This window comes from Terrapene carolina, unplaced genomic scaffold (genome assembly GCF_002925995.2).
Source record: "Terrapene carolina triunguis isolate 2854851 unplaced genomic scaffold, T_m_triunguis-2.0 Scaffold62, whole genome shotgun sequence".
NCBI lineage: Eukaryota > Metazoa > Chordata > Testudines > Emydidae > Terrapene > Terrapene triunguis.
The window spans coordinates 10158253-10175129 of record NW_020664413.1 but is presented as its reverse complement, the minus strand read 5'-3'; the positions used below and the strand labels follow the sequence as shown (position 1 = coordinate 10175129).

Sequence of the window (16877 nt, the reverse complement as noted above, 5' to 3'; positions counted from 1 at the left end):
CAATACATCTGTTAGTCTTAAAGGTGCCACAGGACTCTCTGTTGCTTTTTAAGGGTCCATAGGTTAGTGGATCCATACCCGCTGCCTCCACTGTAGCCTCCAAGACTCCTCTGACAGAAAAGAATATGAAACGGAAGCTCTGCTAAGTGAATCCAAGTGAGTTTGTTTAGACCTCTGTCCCCGCCTGTGTTTTTTCCATGGTCTATGTTTCTTATATGCAGGTTGTCTGTTCTTCTGGTATAGTGTTTAAATATGGGTAGAAATAAATCTATTATTGTACTTTATCTGTGGAGTGTTGCTGGTAAATAAAGGAGAGAAACAGAATTGTTTGAACTGCTCTCAGGACCCACACATTAAAACATACTCACATAAGGGGTTTCCACTCTACCTTGAAAAATAACTGAGTGATTCCATCAGGAACAGAGAGGCACAGTTTTTACAATTACATTTATTAGATTATATCAGGAGAATAAAGGACGAGGAAAGGTTAGACTAAGGAAAGGAAGCAATATACTAAGTTTAAAGTTCTGTTAAACCTGATTGCAAGGAATTGACCAGAAATCTAATGTTCTTGTTACTAACAGACTCAACATTTGTATGAGACATTCATGGTAAAGTTTGATGGCCGAATGGAGGGAACTCAGGCACAAAAGTAACTGGCAAATGTAAAAGGCAAAAAGCAGAAACAGGGCTGTAAATGGGTTCTGACAACATTCCCTTCAAGAAGAGATCTATGTAAAATATGAAATAAATTACCAAACCTGGGCTAGAAAGCAAAGCTCTTTTATGTAGGTGGAACTTTTTAATAGCATGTAATTAAATTTCTCCTACATTTAGTGTTTCAGAATAGATGCAACTTTTATAGCATGCTCACTACAAAAAGGTAACACAGGACTATGACTAGTAGTGAGTGCAGAGGACTGGGAGTCTAAACTCCTGGCTTCTAAGCACTCAGATCCAAATTTTTTTTTTTAAATATTTAGGTGTTGCAGCACTCAGCGTTGCGCTGCCTAACTGACTGGGAAGCCTAAATCTAATTTTAAAAGGGATTTAGGCACTCAGCTGAGGCCCAAAGCTTCTATGATGATAAGCACAGTATAAAAGTCTAGATACATAAATTAGAGATATTTCTACTCTGCCATTGATTCATTTAGGTCCCATCTATACCACACAAAAAGCATGTTAGCTGAGCCTGGACCAGATCCTCAGTCTGTATAAATTGGCAGGGCCACCCAGAGTGGTGGACAAGTGGGGCAATTTGCCCCAGGCCCTGCAGGGGCCACCACGAGAATGTCAGAGGCTCCCCCCTGCCTACGCCTTCCCCCATCCCCCAGCGCACCATTTCCAGGAGTGGCCCTGGCTAAAGCGGCGTGGCTCGGGTGGGGCCTGAGCTCCTCTCGCTCAGAGCCACATGGTAAGGGGGCGGGGCCTGAGCTCCTCCCGCTCGGAGCCGTGTGGTAAGGGGGCGGGGCTGCGAGCTGCGGCCAAAGCTCAGGCCCCGCTGGAGCCAGGCCGCTGCAGCACTGTCCAGGGCCGCTCCTGGACGCGGCTCGCTGAGGCTCCAGGAGAGGCGGGGGTAAGCGGCATGGTAAGGGGCTGGGGCCGGGCACCCCCGACCCCATCCCCTGCAGCCCTGACCCCCAGCTCTGAGCCCAGCCCCTCTGAGCCGGACACCCCTGTGATCCCATCCCCCCCACAGCCCAGACCCCCAGCTCCGAGCTCAGCCCCTCTGAGCCGGACACCCCCCGACCTCAACCCCCACAACCCTGACCCCCAGCTCCGAGCCCAGCCCCTCTGAGCCGGGCACCCCCCCAACCCAGAGCTCAGCTCCCCACCCAGCCCTGGGCAACAGCAGCGCCACCCCCAGGCAGCGACAGCCCATTGGCACCAACCATCACCATCACCCAGCGACGGCCCATTATGCAATTGCAAATGTATACATACCATTAAAGTATTTAATGTATTTCATGTATTTTCAAATTATTAAACATTAATTTTTGAATGTATTTCACTGGTTATTTTTTACATTTCCAAATACATGTTACTATAGGATTGCAACTTTTTTTTAAATGGATGGGGCCCCCAAAATTGCTTTGCCCCAGGCCCCCTGAATCCTCTGGGCGGCCCTGTAAATTGGCATAGTTCCACTGACTTCACTAGCATAAAGCCACTTTTTACACCAACTGTGGACCTGGCCCATATATATTTAAAAACAGGTTCATCAGCCTAACACAGTTTTAAGATACTTTGACTGGTTAGTCTGGACAAGGGAAAGGTGTGTTAATCCCATTTCCAGGATTAAGGCCAAAATTTGCAAGCCTGTGTGCCTGAAGTAGGTCACCTACATAAAAGTGGCTTGATTTTCAGAAGGACTAAGTGCTCCCAGCTCCCTTTGATTTCCGATTCCTAAGCATGGATTTAGGTGCTGCACTTTAGGCTCTGAAGTTTGAAAACAGTTTTGCAAAAAGGAACTGGCATGCTTTCCCTTGGTCCATGTTGCCCAGACAAAGGATGTTAAAACTGTGTTAGTATTTATAAAAATGGGTTTAGCTAACCAGGTATTTTTTAATAATGTAAGTGTGTAAACTTAGGCAAATCACAAATCATAACTGTGCCTCACTTATCCCCATCTTATGAATATTAAATGAAATAGAGAAGTATCATACATATCTATAAGTAAATAAAATAATAATAAACTAGCTATAATATAGTGCTTTTCATCCATAGATCTCAAAGTGCTTTATAAAGGGAGATCAGTATCATTATCCCTATTTTACAGATAGGGATTCTGATTCTTTGTGATCCTTGGATGCAATATAAATACAAAGTATTATCAACTAATTATTATCATCTTTATTACCACTCAACACCAAGGAGAGCTGAGGAATGCTGAATCAGACAAAACAATTATTGCTTATTCTGCACATATCCACTCTCTAGTTGACTATATCTCAAGGTGCATGCTATAGAAAGTTATCATTTAACTGCTACTCAGAGTAAGGATCTACTACTATCTATTGTCTTTGGATCACTGCACATGACCAACACCACTGTATGTCTCCCACGCAAAGCACTGTGGTGGAACTGCAGCTGTACCAAGAGATGAAATCAATTCCAATCACAGCAACCAGTTCAGAGCTTCTGATTATGCCCTAGTGCATAATTCAGTATAGAATTATACTGACAAATGGTATAGACAAATGGGGTTTTGACCCTTTTCTGTGGTAAGGGTTTAGATGTTAGAAGGACCATTTCTACAAAACATTTTAAAGACAAAACTGTTTTAATTAATGTAAAATGATCCAACCATCCTGTTTTTCTCTATATCTGGTTTTAGTGTCAGAGTCTTCTTAAGAGGCCAAAATTTATCAGCATCCCACAAAACAAAACGAACACACACACAAAAAGATTTCCTTAGCAGACTGTCTCATTATGAAATTCATAAACAACCTGGGGAAGTGTATAGATTACAGACCAACAGGATCCTATAATAGGTGGCTGAGCTATTTAACAACATGGCTAGCTTTTGAATAGAACTGAGTTGAACTGGAGCAAGCTGTTAGCTGGAGATTTGCACACAGTAGATCCAGGCCCTTGAAGCTCACAAGATCATTACTTTTCACCCGTTAGGCTTGACTTGCTCCTTCAGACTGAATTTATCTGAATGCTTCAGACTGATTCTATTAGCATCATCCCCTGAACTCTCAGGTCTGCTTTTCTGTGCTGAAGCAGACAGTTTAAATTGCTGTGAAGACAGTGGCAGTCAGTTCCAAAGAGACTAGCTCTTTATAACATATTTCTGTGAACAGAAGGCAATAAATATGAATCAGAATGCACAAGGATTTGGCTTTCTCTAGTGCCTTTGGTTCATCATCAAGCACCTGATCCCTGCAGCATCAACGCAAGAGTGGCCATATTTGAAGTAAAAAGAAGACTCTTTAGTTGGTTTATAATATACAAATAACATAAATCGTATATGTATTGTATCTATGAATGCATGTGTAATGCAATCCCATTAAAATACCAACAGTTATCACACTGGGGTATCTTCTTCTTAGCGTATACGCAATGTGCCTCAGGTGGCACATGATCTGTCAGAGACATCACATTACCTCCCTACACTTATGTAACTACACTTAAGAAGAAGAACTTGCTGTGCCTGCAATACCACTTTGTGGTAACTTATGCTTTTGATTTTATAACATTGACCAGTGTATGTGTATAAGGTTTCTCCTCTCTTGCACCACACATATGACATATCAAGGCAGTGTCCAAATCCGGCAACATTTACCTCTATCTTATTTCTAAAATCTAACCTTTTCCTTCAATCCAACAGCTAAAACTCTCAAGCCCCTCATCCTCTCACTTCTTTACTACTGTGACTTCCTCCTATGTGGCCTTCCTAACACTCACATGTCCATTCTCAAGATACAGGTGCTTAAGACCCTCTTCTTTGCCCATTGCTCTGACCATGGAACTCCCCTTCTTTGAATCTATCCACTGGATCTCCCTTTTCTAGCATATTAAATTCAAGCTTCTTCTCCTCAAATTTCAAGGCCCTAGACAATTCTGTCCACCTCTATTTATCTACTCATCTTTTATTTGACCTTCCCCATTCCCTCCACTCAGCTACTAATGTTAGTCTCCACCATCTATTTATTCAATTCTCTCGCAGCTGTCTTTGTACTTTCTTCCACTTGGGACAATCTCTCCAAACTAGTTCATAAGGTCACCATGTTCTTCTTCAAATCCCTTTTGGACCATGCATGGTGGTTTAAAGGCAAATAAAGAGACAAGTTCCCTTATTGAAGGAGTTCACAATCCAAGTTAGATCACAGAAATAATAAAAAATTACAATACAGCATGGCAAGTAAGAGGGTACCTTCATGGAAATTCCACTGAATTCCATTAGAATCCTTCCGCTGGTCTCTGTTGGTTTCTTCTGCACCCATAGTCTCAGGAAACAATAGACTAATAGTCCCAAAACCTAACTGGCCAACTGGAATCAGCAGAAACTAGTTGAAAATTTTCAGCAAGAATTTCCATTAAGGTGGTGTGGGGAAAGTCAACAGTAAACAGTGGAAGGGGGACACTGCTCTACAAGCAGGCTAGATATTTCCATAGAGAGCAGATCATGTCCATTGTTTGGTAGAGTATTACATATTTCTTATTTTTCATTTATGGTGGGTACATTTTTACTATAATGTAAATGTATTTATTAAATGCCAGAAACCTGTTATTTTAGTTCCTTTCATAATCAATTACCCAAGCACCCCATAACATTTTAAAAAACAGCAAATTGAGACAGTGACAGGGAACAGCTGTGTAGACAAATGTAGAAGCAGCCATTGTATATTCAGCAATTGCTCTCTTAAAGCGTTAGGTATTAAACCATGTTTTATGGAGAGAGGAAAGGTGAGCCAGAACACTGGAGTTACCGCCTACTCTGAAAATGCCATGAGCTATTCATCTTTCACCTGAATGGCTGATATGGATGGGCATAAAGGAATAGTTTAACATTTTATCCAAAGGATGGCACTTCTGACTAGTGCTACCATATACTGTCAATAAAATATAAGCTGCATCTTCTGGCATAGGACTTGAACATATGATCTTCTTGCCCAGAACCAAGAATTCCACCAATTAAGCTTTGAAGATCTAGTAATTAAGGCATGCTTACTATTAAAAATAAATAGCAATGATTCAGATCTTGAGCTCATCATTCCATTTTTACTGAGTTGTTTTAATTCAGTTGCCAGAATAAAGACCAGTGGCCTCAGGAGTTGACCCCACAATATTTGTTTTTCAAACTCTTAAAACCCAACAAAAACAATTTTAAAGAAATAAATTAATTACTCACAAATCAACTCTAACTTTTCAGTGACTGTATCACTGATGTCCTTAGACATATAAAGCCAAACTTTGGCACAATTTATGTTTCCTCTCCTATTGAAATAGTACTGCAACAATACTCTTGTTTCCCAGCTTGGATCCCGTTTGGTACAACAGTTTGATGTTCTCTTACAAGACTAGTGAAAAATACACTCCGCTAATTTTACTAAGTGCCATGGCAGCATCTCTAGGGACTATATGTTTTCCTACCTTTCCATACAGTAATATGGTTTGCTCTCAGCTAATGAAATATGCTTTACATTAGCTGGAGCGAGGAGTTTAGTTAGGATGTCCCTCTACCCTTTTTCTGGCTGACATATGGTCAAGCAGCAAAAAGTTAAACTCAACTGCTTTGATAGAAAACTTCTTTCCTTTCTTTAATATTTTATGGTTGATCATGAGTTGATAATCCCTGCAGATCTCCTTTTGCTTCCCCCATTGCCCCAGTGGTTTATGATGTCCAATTAGCCATCTGCCATGCCTGTACTGCCATACAAAAGGAACACACTCCCCTCTACCACAACCCATCAGCAGGCCCATTGTCCCAGCTGACAAACAAGAATCAGACACCATTGTTTCCAACTGATGTTGCTGCTCGGAATATAGGCTGCCAGTTGCGATTAAAACAGTAGGGGTGCCAGAGAACACTCCAGGAATCAGGAAATATGCCAGAAACTACAATATTAGTAAAGAACCTCCATCAAGTTCCTTTTACTAAGCATATACTAATTTCAAGTAATAAACATACTGGGTCAAAGTTTGCTCTTAGACAATAGGGTTTACATGGGAGTGAGAGATAGTCTGGCCCATTGCCTTTACTGTTTTACTAAGGGTTCACAGAGTATATCTTGACCAGAAACTCCTGCAATCTCCAGGAGAGACAAAAGTTCTCTGATTCAAAAGCATTCTCTTTAATGATTTCTTAAAAGAATAAGGTAGGTCATCTTATGCCATTTGTGTACAACTTACTACAAAGAAGTGATCAAAAACCTGAAAAACACAGCTGAGTTAACACATAGAGCTACTATTATAGATTATATAATGAGTTAATTTAATTTTCGCTGCAAACACCACTCACTTTTTTCTCCAAGGCCACTTTAGTAATACAAATGACCAGAGCAGCTGGTTCACCAGTCACTGATGTTAAACTGAAGATAATTTCCTCTTATTATTCTGAGAAAAGCAAGATGTGACCTTATACTAATAAGTATAGCTTGCCTACTTACAGTTCTTTGTTCCGTCAGTGAAACAAAAACGGTGTCTTAGATAATTAAGGCTGCAGAAAAGGAATTTCATTTTTAGCTTTAAAGGCAATTTGTTGCCTTTAAGGGGGGATTGCCTAATTTGTCTATGTACCTACCTGGCCTCTTTCACAAACTAGGAGGTGCTCAGACACTATTGTAAGGCATAAATGTAGGCAAAAGAGATAGAGGGAGACAGATCACCCCAATTAAATACAACATTGTTTTAATTAATTAATACATAAACTAACACATTGCTTTTAAAAGTAAAAATGGAATTCCATTCTTGGGCCCTGATTCTGCCAGGCTCTTAAGCACTTACTTAATTTTAAGCATAGGAATAGTCCTATGGACTACAATGGCACTACTCATGCCTTGAAGCCTAAATTATCTGAGGCTAAATTTAGCAACAACTATAAATATGATCCCAATCTTCTAAAGTTCATCTGTGGCTATCACCGATCTTCTCTTCAGCCTGCTGGATCAGGAAACAGGAATTATTGAAACAGCAATGATTTTTTCCCAGTTCTCTACTAATCTGCTGTCACACTTAACTACAATAAGGAGCAAAAATATATAGTACCAGAAACTAATATTATCTGTAGCCACATGAGGTAGTCAAGTAAATAGGATTCTGTCCTTTATAATGCTGCATGGGGGAATGGAGGTGTACCTTGGGTTCAAATACCAACTTCAGTCTAAATCACAGCTGAAATGACATGCAAACTGCAAATATCCCCATCAAATATGACTCCTTTCATGTGCAAAACTGACCATAACTTGGTACTGCAACCCACATATTCCACAGGTGGCTTGACCTAGAAATGCATTTATGATTGATGTCATCATGATGTTTGGGTCAAGTTCTAATTTCACTTATGTTAGTGAAAAATCCAGCATAAAGTCATTGAAGTAAATTGAGTTATTCCAGATTTACACCAGGATAACTGAGATCATAATTTGTCCTAGAATCTCTGACTAACTTTTTTTTTTTTAATTCAAACCTGCCATGACTTTTCTCCTATAGCCACCTGCATTCCAGAGTTCTCTAGTAAGACGATCACATTTTACTTCTACATGTGCTTTCTCTTTCTTTTCTATATTCAGGTTTCTTTTGCAACATGTGTATTACAAACCTCCCAGCTATGCTTACAAGGCTCATAGGGCAAAGTTTCCTAAGTGGTAGAATCCTCATAGTTTAACACAGGGCATGTGCACCATATAGACCTATAAAAAAAGAAGCTGTTTATTCACCAAAATATTAAAAGCAGGACACCATTCCAAATCAAATAAGAGCACAAATATCTCAGCTTGTTCTTGACTTACTTTAAGTTCAAGTCATAAAACGCACAGCTATTTGGGTTTATAAGGTCTAACGCTCCATAAGTATTTTCTTTGATATAGCTATGAAGTATTTCCAAATACCAGTAGGTACTGTATTGTACATGTCACAGTGGAATAATAAAGCTGCTTCTATACATCCATAATCAAACTTCCTTGGGACCATAAGGTCACAGCAGCTGAAACAACAAAATACATCATACCAGCCCTGCCTGCCTAAAAGAGACCCAACACACCTGTCCAATGGGCGAATTCCCCACAGGGTCCTTAGCATAGAAGGTGCATGTTCTTTTACATCTCTGAAATCCAATCCTATATTTAAAAATCTTCTACTCCCCAACACTCTGTCAAGGCCTTGATACAGCCATGGAAAAAACAGTGATACTTATACTTTCCTGGCCAAAGCTGACTCTTAGTTACACCTATTCACCCCTTCTATGGATGAGAGACCACTGAGACACAAATCTGACCATCTATGTTCCACTGTAAAGAGGTTTCCTTTACTCATGAGCACTATTGCCATTGTATTATTCTGTGGGGTTTCTCTTTCACAGTAATGCTGTTCTTCCTTGTGAGATTGATTTAAAACTCAATGAAGGCAATGGCAGTTTTCCCACTGACTTCAGCGGGCACTGGATCAGGCCCTATAGCAACACCTACTAATGCAGATAATGTTCATGCTGTATTGATGTTTCCTTTACATCCACACCCCCTTGTTTTGTGAATCAAGGATTGTTAACTTGACAGTAAAGGATTAGCTCTGAGCAGAAGCTTTGTGTACAAGTGCTATCCCCACTAATAGCCCCTAGCACAGCTACACCCAACTTCTGGTCCTTTTGTCTTCAGACACCAGACCAATAGAGCATTGTCTACAAAGTCAGGACGACGACAAAAAGAAAGTCCCCTTCCACATGGAATGGGGGAGATCTGCTCATGGAGGCCCTACTCCATGCACATATGTTGGGGAGCACATGACTATCTGGTCTTAGGTGAGTAGTGACTAAAATCTAATCCAGGTAACCCTCTGAACTATATGAAAAAATAATTCACATTATAGATTCAGCAAAGTGTAAAATGAAAATCCACATTCCTGGTAATACCATAGGGCAAAATCTCCAGAGAGAAGTGTGATTTCTACATTGTCACTGTCCCTTTAAACAACAGGGGTCCTTTCCAAATGGAACACAAAACATGACCGTCTTTTCCATATCACAGCCTCCTTTATTAGTGTACGTTATCAAAACGGACCTTATAAATTATAAAGTTGGAAGGTGAGGAAGTCAGACACCATGAGTACACCTTACCACCAGAGACAAGTTGATTGATTCAATTTATCTGTCCTACTAGGAGACACTTGATTCCATCAGCCGCAAGGAGCACTCTTCTGCAGACATAATTTGAAGCACATCTATTGATCAAACAGCCTGTCCACTGCCAATCATTTTAAAATTATTTAGTAGCAGAACTGCCAGTCACTTGAACACAAATGAACAATGGTGAAAGTCTAACATGCTGGTGGAAGGCAAAAGGAAAAGAGAATAATTCATTGCACTAAAAAAAAAAACAATATCAATTTTCAACTCACCCACAGGAATCAATGACAGATTCTGCCTCTTCACATTAGAAACAATGTTAGATTTAGATGACACAAAACGAATTAGAAAAGAAAACCCTATCCACTGTGTACAGGAAGTATTAATGATTGCTCTTTCAAGAAATCACTGGTTTGCTGGATTCTTCTATCAGTTTACCTCTATAAATATTTAAGGTTTGGCAAATTTTTGTTGTCTGTTTTACCCTAGCTTCCAAAGTGTAATAGAAACTCTTAGAACACAGGCACAAAGACAAAGCCTTTCTTATATGTCCTCATACATCCAGGGAAAGTTCTGACATTCCAACCATGGCTTTACAACATGACTTCCGTTACTCTATTCATTCTCTAAGCAACAAAGTCATTCGGATTCAGTCCCACACAACATTAAAAACTGGAAAACTCAGTACATATTTAACTTGCTGATATGAAATAAACCAGTGACACTTTTTCTTAAGAACATATGCAACATTTTATTCTTTCAATCTTTGTCACGAAATAGAAATCAAAACTCCAAAACTTAATAAAGTATATAAAGGCATAGGGCCAGATTCTTTCACAAAGAATTGCTATAGCGCAAACAGAAGTTCTGGGCTTGACGTGGAAATTATTGCTTTTGGTTCTATGGCCTGTATGAAGTCAGAGGTCAGGCTAAATTATTATAATGATCCCTTCTGGCTGTAAAGTCTATGAATTTACGAATTTTTATTTCAGTTACACAAATATAATCTCACTGAAGTAAATGAAATTACTCTTTTTATACACCGTGGTAACTAAAATCAGAATAGTCTCTGCCACACATTTCTTTAGAGATATTTGACAGGATTCTGATCTCAGTTATACTGGTGTATGTCCATTGACTTCAAACAAGTTATCCCTGTTTCACACCAGTATGAGATCAAAATCAGGCCCAGCACTTATTACTTTGGATTGATTAATTTGATTTTGTTTTCCACTTACAGCTTACAGATCTGTTATCATCATTGCCATTGATAACAGACCCTACATTTGAATTGCTGGGTGCTCTTGCTAAAACATTTGTCTGTGAAGGGCCTTCATCTCTGGCATATGCTTCCTCTATTGGTCCAAGAGAGCTGAGTTTACTGACCTTCGATGCTCGGTGTAAAGCTCATCTGTTACTAAAGCTTTTGACTGAGATATATTGATGGAGAAGAGTGTCAGGACCCTGAGTTTTCGTTGGGAACGCTGCCTTCTGAGTTTTTGCTATTTCCTGTGATAGCTACAATTTGGTGAGTGCCCTTTTTATAGCCAATTTTTGGCAGAATCTTTGAGTGGTAGTCTTGTATATGAAGGGTTTGCATAACTGAGATTCCTAATGTTAAAAAAGTATTGTTTTAATTGTCATGAATGCACCAAGACACTAAGAAATTGTCTTTTATAAAATCTGCATAAGTACTAGAAATTCATATCTATATAGCACTAAACACTTAACAAAAGACAACAACAAAAAGTCAGACAAGGGTAATACTGGATCTGATCTCACAGTCCTGTCTCAGGCAACACTCCCGTTGACTTATGTGGGAATTCTGCCTGAGAGGGAACTGGAAGGGTCAGGTTCTCAGTTTGTTCACAAGTGTTCTATCTAAACTCTCTCCCTGAATACACCTCATCAGCTGTTTTCTCTAGCATCCATTAAGACTGACATCAACAGCAACTCTAGGCAGTCACAATATCAGCACACAAAGCAGAGAACCAAATAGGACAAGCAAGCATCCATAGAAAAGTAGGTTATTCCAATAAAAATTAACCAATTTCACTAAGGTTAGGCCCACCACCAGATGCCTTGATTTCTGTTTATCAGGTCCATCAATGGCTATTAGCCAGGATGGACAGAGATGGTGTCCCTAGGCTCTGTTTGCCAAAAGCTGGGAATGAGCGACAAGATGGATCACTTGATGATTACCTGTTCTGTACATTCCTTCTGGGGCACCTGGCATTGGCCACTGTCAGAAGACAGGATACTGGGCTAGATGGACCTTTGGTCTGACCCAGTATGGCCGTTCTTATGTTTTTATATTTGTATTAATTTTAAAACATGCCTGATATAACTATGAGGCTCATTCATGTCTGTGAACTAGTAAACAATTTCTTTTTAAACAGTGTCAGTGTTTTGTGTATGAGAGGACACACAATGGAATAGAAGCCTTCAGATTCAAACTATTTACTTACTTGAGTAAATGGGAATGCCAAAAACCCTCCCAGGAACCCTTTAAATTAAACGCATAGGACACCTAACAAGATTATATTCATGATTCCTTAGGCAGAGAATTTCTGGAGGAGGACACAGAATAGGAAAATGTTTGATCATGGGATTCTTTTTGAGTGTTCTTTTCTTATTTAGTATGATTTCTTTTACAAACTAGACACAAATATGAACAGTCCCTTTGACTTCAATGTTGTAATCTTTTCTTATGTTGAGAATTAAGTTCCATTAGGCAATGATTTAAGCTTTTAAGGGGGAGATTTCTGAAGCAATATAAATTTTTACCAAGACAAATGCTAATTTTTTTAAAGTGCATTCCAGAAATCTTCAATAGCCCAAGAACACTTATACCACCGGAGTATGGGAAATCTATAAATGCTTTGCTCGTAGCCATGCAGGGTATCAAGAGGCAAATATCCATTGGCTTAATGGGTTGTGGATCACAAGATATGCACAGTCAGACCTTATTATAGTTATCCTCTAGATCAAAGCATTTTCACATGAACAGGGTTCAGTCCACCATAATTGTAGCAGATCTGCAGGAATGAACTTCTTTAAAGTTTTGGTGATTACATGATTGTTTTGTTGTAACTGGAGCCTGAAGCTCTCTGCATAACTAATGATCAGGTAGAAGGGAAAAGGCAGCTGAAAAGTAAAGCCTTGACAAACAGCTGTGGCAATAAATGTCAAATCCAGACTACCAGGGTCAATCCCCTTATGAAGTGAGTGTTTCATCCTTTGCAATTTTTAATTAAAAATTTACCAAGTAGCATGTAATGCTTTAAGGTTCGGCCTACAGAATCAGAAGGAATCCCATAAATTGTTTCACTTGGGGCTTTGATCCCACATAAAGATAAGGGCCATCAAACTAATAATACTTTATGTGGGTATCTAGTGTATACACATTTCTTAGAGAATTTGGCCCAAATGTTCTTTTAAGAAGCAGAGTCACATTTAATCTTATGCTCTGTTATAGTATTGTCCTCTAAAACAGAAGGACATTTATTTCTCACGCTACTCACTGAAATACAATTGGATTTGTTCTTGATCCTGACCTTCTGGATCCTGCTAACAAAGTCCATCTCAGGAGGAATGAGATACCCAAGCAAATATGCTCACCAGTTTTCCCACCAGTAATGACCTGTGTTGACTTCTAGTGTCCCTAATGCCCAGTACCACTGCCACAGTACACATGACTGATGGCACTGGGTTAACAAAGCCTTTTTTAAAGGATTGCAAGGGTTGTTTGAGATGGAAGGGGGTACTTGTGCATATAATATATTTATAGTTTTCAAGTGAAAGTACAAATTTAGTAGGCTGAGGGAGGGAAGAAAGCAAACTCCTCTTCAAAATAATTAACAGTGATTATTATTTATTGACCTTTCCCCACAGCTTGCTAACCCCTAATTCTCCATTCTGATCAGAGGAGTGATCCAGGAAGCGGTATTACACATTATGGACAATGTGCATAAGGATGGTTAAAATCGGAGCCTCTGGCTCCATCACCTGACCCAACCTATAACCCAAACTAAAGGCGTGTTTAGGGACCCAATGCCATGTCTTTTTGTATGTGTAGCTCTCATAAGCCATCAATGAACATCTTGGAGATGCTTTTGTGTATTTCCAATCTCAGAGGAGAAAGGGAGAGAGCAACGATAAATTTCCTGCAATGTTAAGATCTTGTACCGTGCGAGAACTGGGAGGAGATGTAATCCCTCCCCTCTTGCATTTAAAAAGTGATCTAAGATCGCCCCATTCCTGTGTAACAAGCGAAGAGCAGCATCATTTCCTAGCAAGCCAAGGAACAAATGGAAACGGAACAAGAAGCGGGGGGATAAATCTGGTTTCTCTTCTGAAACTGACAACCAACAGTTTCCAATCCTCGGTCAATTCGTTAAGTGCTTGTGCAAACAACCCCAACACAAAAGCATCTTTGCCCAGAGAAGGGGCTTCTCCTTTAGTGGCTGTGTATATCTCTCACACCAGCCGTGAGACTAAAGTCTTTTTTGGTGGGGGCGGAGAGGAAGGAGACAATGAACAAAATATAAACAGGAGGAGGAGAAGATCAGCGGGGTTCTCTTCACCCAGAGGACCCCAACCCTGTCCATGCACCCCCAAACAAAGCAAGTCAACCAGTCCCTTGTGGCTTCCCACCCCAGGATGGTGCCAATGCAAAACAACCCCTTTCTCGCATCCCATTCTCGCCCAGGCGATGGCAGCCCCTTCCCCTCCTTCTTCTCCCCTTCCCCATTCCTTCCTTACCTGTTCGGAAAAAAGCATCCACCTCGGAATCGGGGACAGCGCCTTCCTCCGCTGCCCCTTCTGCGGGATTCATGGCTGGGGAAAGAAGAGGCGAGCCCGGCTGCTGCTAATATCCAGTGAGTTAGGGAGGAGGAGAAGCAAAGGAAGAGAGAAAGAGGGAGGGATGGATAGAGGCGCTTTCAGCAGCTAGCCCAGCCGTGCACCGCCGGGATCATCCCTTCCATGGTGTCTGGTAAGCTCTGCTGGGGCTGCTGCTCCCTGGGCTTAGCAGCAGCTGCTCCTACTGCCTGCCAGTCGTGTGAGGTTTGCAGTCCCCTCCCGCCCCCCAACACCTCCAGCAACAGCAGGCTCTCTGCCAACCCCCTCTCCTCTCTCTATTGTTCAGACCTGCTCTGCTCTCTTCCCCCTCGCCTCCTCCTCCTCTCTTCTTTGCCAACAATGCCCCTTGCTGCACATGTGACTCCGGCCGAGCTGTATTTACATAGATGACAGTTCAATTCCTTACAGCAGCGGCAGCCGCCTGAGCCAGTATCACACCAGCTATTGTTGTTTTCCTAATGATCATTTCAACGAGCCTGGGTTATTCTGGCCGTCAGGACTTCCTGAGGGAGGCAGGAAAGCTGGGATGTGGATATTATAAAGGGAAGAGGAAGGGAGAAAGAGAGAGAGAGAGAGAGATTGTGTGTGTGTGTGTGTGTTCCGTGGGAGCTTTATCCTTGCATGATCAAGGGACTTTTTTCTCCCCCATTCTTTCCATCTCTCTTAAATCAGCTAATCCACCCCTCCCAGCTAATACAGGATTGTGCCCTATAGTATATTCTCCTACGAGTCCCCTTCTCTCTCTCACGCACACACACCCTTACTAATGCTTGATCTAGTCCTTACTATATGGATCATTCACCCGAGGTTTCCTTCCGATATACAGATCACAATGAACATTCTTTCTTTACAGGCAGATTCAAAACAAGACAAAAACCCACTGGGTGTGTATGAAAATACAATCGGGCAAATGAAGTGTGTCCCAGAATAGCTAGCTCCTGTTGAATTTCAGTTCAAAGAAACATGCAGCGTTGGTAATTAATGCAGTGACTGTAGTGCCAGTTGGTTTTTAAACAATATTTTCCCTTACAATATGATAGTGCTTGAGGGTATACAGAATAGTGCTGCCAATTCCATTCCTGAGGGTGCCATGTCCTGAATAGGTATGTGTGTGTATGTCTGAACATGTGTACTTAAACTTCCAAGAGGATTTCACTGATTTTTCCATGTGTGCTTTGCTGACTCTCCATTTGTGTCATCAATTTGGATTGTTCTCATATCAAATTTAAAAGGTATGAGGCACTTTGCAGTGGTAAGTATCTATAAAAAGTGCAGAGAATCAAGTAACAAAACTGGGTTTTTAAGTATTCTATTACATAACATGCTGATGAAACTTCAGGTTTCTGAAACAGATATTTGAAACTGTGTTTGTTCTTGCAGGTACTTTCACATTCTGCTTTTTGAAGGCTTTGGGTTTGATGGGGTGCATGGATTAGTAGTCTGAAAATGGGACGGGAAACCAAGACATATTGATTTCTAGTTCCAAGTCTGACAAGTGGCCTTGTCACGTGATTTAATTTCTCTACCACAGTTTCACTATCTGTGATATAGGGATAACATTTATGCACTTTTCTGAAAGGGGTATCCTGAGGAATAACTAGTTGCTATTTGTAGAGTGCCTTGAAGATGAAAAGCGTATGTCCTACTGTTATTCCATGACATCTAGGTAATCAGATACTAATGTGAAAGACAGGGGCAAATGGTGAAAAATCTTTCTTCACTTTCTGCCATTCTCAACCTCATCAGCTACTATGATTCCACTATAGCCACACAACATATCCAAAACTGATAATCTACTAATTAAGGCCAGATTTTGCCATTCTATCTCAGAGTGACAGTTGGAATCAGTGGGATTATTTGTGGAGCAAGGTACTATACATTATTAGTAGGGGGGGTACAAAACCTGGCCCTTTAAAAAAACCAAAACCTAAACTGAAACTCCGTCATGTCTATCTTCTTGTTTAATTCAAATCTTATGTTTATACCTCAACCCAAACTTGACTCTGAACTTTCCTCTACCTCCCTTTATTGCTCAACTCTATAATTCTGCCTCTCATCCCCAGACACTGCCCACACCTTTTCTGAAACTCTTATTCATGCTTCAGCACCTTTCATCACGATTAAGAAAAGGTACTTACCTTACAGTAACTGGAGTTCTTCAAGATCTGTTGTGCATATGTATTCTACTCTTGGTGCGCATGCACCCCATGTGCTTGAGATCAGAGTC

At 40.6% G+C, this 16877-nt stretch overlaps 1 protein-coding gene across 1 annotated transcript in view; it reads right to left on the bottom strand.

The window, feature by feature from the left end:
• KALRN (kalirin RhoGEF kinase) overlaps positions 1–14624 on the bottom strand; it is a 716112-nt gene extending 701488 nt beyond the window's left edge. Inside the window, exon 1 of the mRNA XM_026647403.1 lies at positions 14552–14624. Coding sequence (XP_026503188.1) covers positions 14552–14624 — 73 coding nt within the window. The remainder of the gene's footprint in view (positions 1–14551) is intronic.
• Positions 14625–16877: the final 2253 nt, after the last annotated feature.